Source organism: Lates calcarifer, linkage group LG21 (assembly GCF_001640805.2).
Source record: "Lates calcarifer isolate ASB-BC8 linkage group LG21, TLL_Latcal_v3, whole genome shotgun sequence".
Classification (NCBI taxonomy): domain Eukaryota; kingdom Metazoa; phylum Chordata; class Actinopteri; family Centropomidae; genus Lates; species Lates calcarifer.
The window spans coordinates 22,379,173-22,388,526 of record NC_066853.1 but is presented as its reverse complement, the minus strand read 5'-3'; the positions used below and the strand labels follow the sequence as shown (position 1 = coordinate 22,388,526).

The 9,354-nt window shown below is 40.2% G+C and overlaps 1 protein-coding gene across 2 annotated transcripts; it reads left to right on the top strand.

Annotated features, from left to right (window-relative positions):
- Positions 1–2,235: 2,235 nt before the first annotated feature.
- On the top strand, positions 2,236–8,274 carry LOC108888157 (podocan). Of its 2 annotated transcripts, none has more exons than XM_051078955.1 (4): positions 2,236–2,503; positions 5,500–5,572; positions 7,526–7,813; positions 7,941–8,274. In XM_051078955.1, the coding sequence occupies exons 3-4, from the start codon at positions 7,544–7,546 to the stop codon at positions 8,055–8,057; spliced, it is 387 nt and encodes a 128-aa protein (XP_050934912.1). In that variant the 5' UTR covers positions 2,236–2,503; positions 5,500–5,572; positions 7,526–7,543; the 3' UTR covers positions 8,058–8,274. The 2 variants fall into 2 exon arrangements, 1 of the variants encoding a protein (XP_050934912.1); XR_001961774.2 differs by lacking the exon at positions 2,236–2,503 and adding an exon at positions 3,794–4,608.
- The last annotated feature ends 1,080 nt before the right edge of the window (positions 8,275–9,354 follow it).

Genomic DNA, 9,354 nt, shown 5'->3' with positions numbered 1-9,354 from the left:
TGCTGACTCTGTGTTTTTAAGATGAAGGCATCTTATGATCAAATTGTAATGTCGAGTTTGTGGATGTTAAAATGGAAATATTGGCCAGATGTCCAAACATAAGCTTTAGTGTTTATTCAGTCTGAAGGGTAGACATTAAATTCACATGATCACACTCCTCCTGGCTCCACAGGATATTAACACACAAAATGACTCCTCACAGACAATTTAGGGGGCCAGTTTGAGGTTCTGTTGGTGTGACCTTCCACAATAATGGTCCTCTGTTCAGGCGCGACAGCACTTGGATGTCACCGTCAGGTTTGCTGGGTCTGTCTAATGTTCCCCCTTTTTTAGGACCTTGCACTTTTCCAACACTGCAGCGACCTGGTTCCAGACTGCCACGCTGTAGTTTTTCCTTTGTAAATGGAGGAGCATGGCTAAAAGACAAATCTGTTAACTAGCTCTGACCCAGATTCCACTGCAGCTTTGGCTTGGCTCTTGTGGTTTGCTAGGTCTTACTCTGTAGTCACACTGGGGTTATTTCATTGGTCAATGATGACTGCTTTTTGAGTATAAGATTTCAGAAGTGTGATGTCTTATTTCTCCCCTTTTATTTTGCAATGAAACATTTAGAAATGTTTAGGATTATTTGCATCAAACCTAGTTAACAAGTAGAGTAATGTCACAAATGCACCAATTTTCAGGTGAATAGAATAATAGATTAAAAATAAAACCAATCAATAAATATTAGAAGTTTTATTCTCAATGATAATCCACCATTCCCCCAAAAAGTAAAATCACTTAAAGGAGTATGCCACTAATTTTACATGAAGTTAACTTGTCATGAGAGAACTACTCAGCCTGTAAAACAAAAACCGAAGAGCTAAAATGTTAACTCTTTTAAGGTGTTTAAAATACTTAAAATACTGCACCACTATCTTACCAGAAGAGGTAAGCAATAAAAGATGCTATTAAGATGCATTATGGGAAATGTAGGCTTGAGCCTTTCTTGAGCCTGATCCATTCTACGGACTAAAAGTGAGGATATCTCTGTGACAGCTGCATCAATTTTTACCAGTCTTTTAAAAAAGATTTCTAACTTTATGGAAGTGCAATACTAAATCAGTGGCATGCCACTGTGATATTGTGATAATGTAAGGCCTTGATTTGCAATTTGCATTGAAGCCTTCAGTTATCTCACGTCTCTTTGTGCTCTACTGTCACCATGACCCAGACCTTTATGAAATGTTTACTACTTTCATATAACACAGCAGTGATTCATCTTGTTTACAGGCCATTACTACCCTATAAAATAATTATCTGCTGCAAGATGTGCTGGGTTGTGTATTTGCAAAAACCAAGGGGTTTGTTTTGAACCACAGACACTGAAGTGGATAGTTTGGAGCAGGGTTAGTCACGAAAAAAACACCTCTCCACAGATGCAGCAAAGCCAGAGAAAATGATTTCCCATTTGACTGCACGTTATATCTGATAGATATTGTCCTAAATATCACACATCTGGGGTTAGCAGTGTTAATTTACAAGTGATGACCAAGAGAGCAGCAGCTGAGAAACTTTACTGGGCACATTTTACATTACAAACACACTCTGGGTGAGACTGAGTCCTTTTTTATGTAGTGCTTATATATGAGACAAGAGAGCTGCCCTTTAAAGAGCTGCGCTCAGTGGAAAATGGTTTCTTCAAGGATTAGTTTATAGGAATGCAGATAGAACCTCAACTGTGTGCAAAAAAGAGCAGGCAATATCCCAGCTGTGACTGATAAAAGTGTAAACAAAGAATTATCATACAGGGGCTGTTTGACCGTGAGTCTATTCTTAAACTCAGCACGGGCAACAGTGTGGGTATGAAATCATGTAGATTTTCTCTTCATTAATAGTGATCAGAGATCTCAGAGTTCTCTGCTGATCTGTTCCATGGCCAACACAACCCATGCTGCTCTGTGTTATGTCCTGGAGAATGACATTAAACATGAGAACCTGCAACCTGTTCAGAAGAGTTGTAAAATGAATCTGTTGGAACATCTTGCTTTGAGAAATTTGTCTGAACATGTTCCACTGAAACAGCGGAAACTTACTGAAAACATGAAGCAGTGACCAGAGAGCACCTCCAGGGGAAAACAGCCTGCCAAATAATGTGATGAGTAGTAACAAGAATATGGATCAGAGTGTGTTTTCTCCAGTTGCAGGGAAAGGGGGGAATGGGGGGATGGGGTGAGGTTCAAGACTACAAACCAAGGTCTGTCTCTCTGTCAGCCTGAGAACAGCAGCCCAGCAGACATGTGATCAGCAAGTGAGACTCCAAAAACCCCATCAGGCTCACTACAACCGCAAGGGACCTCGTATCTTCCACCCCGGTCCAAACAGTCATCCCTCATCTTCATTCTTGTCTGCAGTTGGTGGCTGCAGTTCCAGTACAGAGAGGGAGGGACGGTGGAGATTTATACTCTAGGAAAAAATACTAGAGGGCACTTCTAGAAGATTCCCTGCAATATCTCAGTTTAGAGTAAGTCCAGATGCACTTTTTGAAAACATTTTCTCAGTTTAAATTTCAGACTTTTTTTTACGTGATTGTTTTAATGAATCACTCACTTTGTATTTGTAGGCTGTTTGATCAAAGGCAACCTTCATATAACTGTATCTAATGGAGGAACACCCAGAGGTTTTGATTATGTCAAAATAAAACAGATTTTTCAACTGCAGAAACAGCTACCACATTTTACAGCCCTTTCCTTGAAATGTCCAAAGAATCAACTGTTAAATACCAGATACTTTCTAATACATTATCTGAAAAATATCCAGGATATTAAACAAATAATGTTACTGCTTTGTTACCCCCAACACTGAATCGCAATTGGCTGTTAATTTTTACAGAAAATACACAGGGGTACATAGGCTATAGGTTGCTCTTTTACCTCCAAGATCTGTGCCGCCCTACAAAGTCAGAGAGCATTGTACAAAATCAGTGAAGATGAAAAGAAAGGGGTTTTCAGGCTGACTAGCAAATTGTATGACAGATACAAATGTTTAATAGTTTCAGTGTATGCCTTTCTGGGCCGATTACTAACACACAAAAAGCAGACTCTGCCTTTACATAATCGTCACAGAATACAAGTTTCTGTGAATAAAATGTGTTTGTTTCAGGTTTGTTTGAGAAAATTTATTTTTGGTTTGTCCATAAAATTAAATAGATCTTTTTTTGCCAGGGGTCCATCTACTATTATTGCTGAAATCTGAAATTACTGAAATGTAATAAATTAATTTACCATTAAATACCTTTAAATATGTGACTTGAGAGTAGCTTGAACACACCAAATTGCATTGGTTCCTCTAAAGTCAAAAGCTTTTTTCCTCCATCCTGAGTGGATTTAGTAATATCAATATATTATTAATATTCATCAAAGTAGATAATTTTTTTGGGGAACAATCAATACATTTAGGAACACAAGATAAGGCTAACCACTGGCAGTGCACCAGCTAGCTTTCACCTGATATAGGGCTCCTGCTTCAACATCAGCTGTGGAAGAAAGTGCAGAATTTTGTGCAGATTTTACATGCTGTTTCCACAGAAATTGAGGAAAAACATTGTTTAACATTTTTTTCAAATATAATTATTCGCGTCCTTGTCCCTCTGTGCTTTATTTGAATGCCTTACACACAAAATATAAAACCATCTTTTCATTCTTTTAAATCTGATACAGAATCTGATACAGAAGGTAAAAAAAAAGGAGATAGAAATGTAAAAAAAAAAAAAAAAAAAAAAAAAAAAAAAACAGACAAAAGTACCCTTGGTGATGAATCATCCCAAAACTCTTCCGCATGTAAATCTAAAGTTCATGCATCATAATGGCAGCAGATGTTCACACACTGTGTCTGACAGGAGGTGGGCTTGTTGAAAGAGAGGCCTAACCCAGAAAGACACAGGACATTAGATCACATGCTGCCACCTCTTTGGCAGCCTGCTCTTCCACTCTCTCATTTATAATAGGAATATTTAGGATGACTCTTAAGCTATTTGCATCTTTTATCAGTAACCTGCACCACAGATGTTTAATATTCACTATACCCTAGAGAGTACAACTGTGTTTGTAGTTGTTTTAGTTTCTGAACATCCAAGACACGGCCACCCTATCTGTTTGAAGTGAGCTAGCCTTTAAGTGCATCCAAGTATTTCTTCCTCTAAGTCTGTGGTATGATTATCATCTCGGATGAATCATGTGGGTTGGAGAGGTTTTGTTGAATCTAAAGGAAACTTTACCAACCTCCACAAACCAAGCCATCACAACACAAACTTGTAACATATAAATTGGAAAGACCTGCCCCTGCTGAGGGGGAAAAAATCAATAGCTGGGAAAAAATATGAGAAAAAAGGAAAGAATTTGTGTTTTTGGCTCCCAGTCAGGTCAGAGCCGTCTCTCTCACTCACTCCCTTCCTTTTCACTCTCGCCTGTTCCCTTTCCTTTCTTTCTCTTAACTCTCTCTCTCCCACTCCCACTTCTCTCTCACATCTGGAGGGTATCTGGTGTGGCTGTGTGACTCCTTGCCTGCTATGGGACAGCCTGTGTTTGGACTGGACGTCAGACTTCAGTGCATTTCAGCAAACGCTGTTCGGTAGGGGTAAAGTACAGTAGTAGACCAGAATGTTGCTTTTGCAGACTTTACTACTGCATGTTTAATGGCTGGCTGTTATGTTATATGGAAGTTAGGCTGAGCTTTTTATTGTCAGCGTCATTCATCCATGCATGACAGCTGTAGCATGTGTATTTCAGACGATCCAGACTATTTAACAGTGCAGCAAAGCAACCTCACAACCTCTGCTCAGCTGACAAGGAGTAGAACAAAAAGAATACAAGATGATGAGCTTTAAAATGCTCAGCATTTCCGCTAATAAAGAGTATTTTCTCTTCAAGTCTTTAAATGATATGGTAACATGAGAGTGTTGTTGACTCGGTGAAGGCATTACAGGTCCTCTGTGACCCCTGGATGCTACGATGTTTTTTATCTAGCCAGGGCTGACATTGTACAATAAGTGCAGGCAAGTGCACAGGCTTTTATTTTCATTTGCTGTGGGTGTATGTATGCTTCTGCATGAATTTTCTGTGTGTGTGTCTACTTGTACTTGCGTTGTGTGTGTGTGTGTGTGTGTGTGTGTTTGCCACAGTCACTCTGATAGTTGTGGTGCGACAAGCAGAAAAGGCTCTTCTGATGGATGGCTTTTAGACTTTTGCCTTGAGCGCTGCCTTGAGTGCCTACTTGGAGTATTTCTATCAGTCCTGGTGGAAATGATTAGTTTGCTTTTTCAGGGCTTTTGCAATCCTCACAAAAACATGCCCTTCCTTGTGCTTGTCAACCAACAGAAAAAGGCTAAATTCATATTATTTTATGTGATCTGTATGCAAAGACAACAATTGTTGATTTGTGTGACTGCATGTGTGTACGGAGTGATTGGAACGAGCTGTCAGGGGTGATGCTTATGTGCTTTTTTCATATTATCCCTTGCAGTTGGTGAGGACCAAAGCTTCAGACACAGCAGAGAGGACGAGCAGAGAGCCGACTGTCTTTTGCTGTTGGCCTGGTGCGTAAATAATACAGACCCTCCATCAGTTAAATACATGTTCAGATATAATGATATTGTTCATTTCTATACACCAGTTGGAAATGGCACTGGTAGAGTTTGAAAAGATTGAAAAGAACTGAATTGATTTGATTCAGTACATATCAATACTATAAATGAAATTGTGGTAAGTAGATACATGTAGTTCTACACACTCCAGCTTCAGATATCAAATACAGACACATGCTGCAAGTAGCACAGACAACAATGGAAGTGTTTCCAGGGGACAGAAAAAAGTTCTGAACCTGGCTGGGATGTGTTATTAAGTTTACAAGTCATGAAGTATTGAGCAGCAAGTGCATCCCAGCAGCGTTCATCACTATTTGGTTGTGCTGTGTGTATTTGCAGTGCAGGTGTTGTCAAACTGATGAAGATGTTTTCTTAAAGGATGATGCTGGTATTTTCGATTATGTATTAGTATTATTATGTTTTTGGGAGTAAATGATTGATAATTGCAAAAATCTCTGCAATCAGTTCAGAATTGCACAAGACCAGTGTGCTGGGCAACCTCAAACTGCTGCTGCAATGTAAGCCAACTGGGCATTTGTCCACGCCAAAGTACGTCCAGTAAAATGTCTGTTGTTGCCACTGACGCACCATAGGATCTATAAATTGATAGCATGGATTGATAAACTGTGACTGTAAAAAAATATTCTGAGGAGCACTCGTTGATATTGCATTCATGGGAAAGGTGTGAGCTCTGATCTTCAGAATGACAAAACTTAAAGTGTACAGCCACACCAGCTAGCTCAAAGCTAAATACTCATCACGCTAACATGCTCATGTGTCAGAGGTGTCATGTTTACCATGTGCACCATTACATTTGTTAATCAGTACCATACACAAAGTATAGCTAAGGATGATGGAAATGTCATTAGTTTTTCAGGTATTTGGTCATAAACCAAAGTACAAGTTTAGTTCCCCTTAACAGTTTAGCAGTTCAGCATTCTGTGCACACAGACCAATATTTCTTTCTACCATTCCACCCTTGATAGGCTCTGTTTCCTCCAGAGCCACAGTAAAGATTAGACAGCTGTTTTCACAGACTAAGCAGTGCTCCCTGCGACTCATAAATTGATCTTGACATATAAAATGTGCACAAGAAACCAATGCATCTCTCTGCTTGCCTCTCATAATGACAAGCTGTCTACTCTGAAACAGTTCTCAGTTTACAGCTGAGGTAAGTGCAGAGCTGTTGGGTGTTTCAAACCTCGGCTGTGGAGTTTCAAAATTTCAGCAGTGAGCTGCAAAGAGGTTTGAAAATTTTGGTAGTGCTACAACAAAATCAGAGTGTGTGTTAACCATGGCATTTACAGAGCTTTGACTTCTATGGTGTAGCTGATTTACTGACCTGGGCATGACCCCTGATACTGGACTTGCACAGGTGTATTTGTCAATACAATATCACAATTCAATTCCACAGAGTGTTTTAGTGTCTTTCAGCTAATTGTTTTGGCTTTAAGGCCAAAAGTCTACATTGGATCAGTACCACAACTCTCATGAGTGTCATTTTCAGCCAAAGCACCTTTTCATTTGATGAACTTGTTCACTGTATAAATGCAAAAGGTGATGATGTGTCAGGGTTTTGTTAACACTGAGTTGGTTGTGTGTAACTCACAGGCAGTAGGCACGCCTCCTCACACTGTGGGCTGTGGGGCAATGCAAAATGATGACTGACAACATGATGCCACTCCCACCACTTTATTTCAAAGCCTATCAGAGGTGACTCTCACTGCCCCACCATAATAATTACATACACCCAACTAAGAAGGGCCCAAAGTATAAAAAACACCTAGTACTGATTTAATGTCCAAGAAGTAGCAGATTGCAGCTTTTACAAGGCCCTGTTCCCAGGAGCTACATACTGCATGACCTGATGTTTTTAACTTTACTGTCCATGTGCTTGTGCAACAGGAGAGCTCAACAGCAGACATGGCCTTTCCCAAACATTCCATCCTGTGGACCCTGAGTGTGCTGCTCTTGGCCTGGGTTTTGGTGCGCTGCCAGGCCCCTCTTGAACCGGTGGAAGAGGAGGAGGGAGAGCCAATGAAGGAGACACCAACAGTGGTGACAAAATCTGAGCCAGTCCAGTGCCCGTTGGACTGTAGTTGCACGGCAGAGGGGGCAGTGGACTGTGCCGGAGTCGACCTCACAGAGTTCCCCGCGGGCTTGTCCGATAAAACTCGCCAGCTCTCTCTACAGGTCTTTCGCACACACAGACCTAGACAGTAATACATTTTGTAATTCAGCTCAGAAATGAGAGAATTACCAGTGCAAAGCTCTCATCTACCCTTTTATTTACTGTCTGTGTTTTGTCTCCTGATGCCAGAACAACAAAATTGAGGAGATAACAGTGGAGCACATTTCCCATCTGCATCAGCTTGAGACTCTCAACCTTCAGAACAACTGGCTCACCACAGATGGTAAACACAGTAACACAATCTAAACACCTTGCAGGAATCTGGCATCAAGCAGGGGAGCAGATTATAGACAAGTCTGAAGGGTTGGTTTATGTGGGACAAACAGGACTGCTGCATTCCTGTTTCTCATGCTTAGCTGTGGGTCTGTGTGCTGATTTGCTCTGTAGTTGAAGCCTCAAACTATAAGGTCAATTTAGGGCAATTTGAGTTTGATAGGTAGTTATTCTGCCACTGGGCTGCAGTGTGTCTGTCAATCCAGAGTTCAACTTATATTTACAGAAACAAGATCTCTTAAAATACAGAGGCAGAGAAAGTGGGAGGAGAGTGTTTTTTCTGTTAGCCAAATTTAGTTAGATACTGCTGACATTACTTAGACGTTTGCCAAGTCAGTGAACTTCACAAGTCTACTTGCATTACATTTACCTTATATTTTAGCATTTTCCTCATCTAGAAATAGTCTCAGTGTCTCCAGAAGTCAGTGATTTCACTTGAAAAAGCAGAGTAATCAGAAATACTAATGGTTGTGAACAACACCACAAGTTGGCAACAGCTGTACAAAAAGCTAATCTCTATGAGGTTCAGATGATCCCTATGTCAGTTAACCTTTTTACTATCATATCAATCAAAACACACGTCATACCAGCTGGTTACACTGCCTGTTCCTTCTGCTTAAAACTTGTATTGTTACTCCTAGTGGAGTGGCTGAATGCCACAGTTGGTAATTAATATCCTGGCCAACAGTGTCCAAGATGAACAGATAGCTGTGTGAATTTCTGGCCAGCAGCAGTGACTGCTGGCTTGTGTTTCTGTTGCTAAAGTTCTAATTACAGCTTCCAAAATCATTGTGAATTAAAGATTTTGTTGTAATGGGATGGATTACCTGTGAGGAAAGTCTGATTACACTCTATATATGAAGAAGAAATGACTAGATGTGTTTTTAGATCTTGTAATTTTAGTAAACATTTTCAATCTTGGATCATTTCTTGCCAAATAATGTTCAAATTTACAGCTCTCTAACTTTGCTTTGGATCTCCTGAAATTCATTTAGGGACCCACAGGGTGTGTCTGGACCTTATTAGCTAAAACCTCTTCCTTTTCCCATCTGGCTCAAATAAATATGGTCAAATGTTCTAGTCAATGTTTTATTGTTCTAAAATCTTTAGAGGTAGGAGCCAAGGATGTGTTTAAAAATGTCTCAGTCATTTCCAGATACATCAGAGTCTTGCAGTCTGAACTAGGGTCATCTAGATTTGAGAGTTAATTTACCAAAATACTTCCCCAGAGTCCAGAGCAGGCAGCTAGGTTCACTTCTTTGAAGCACTG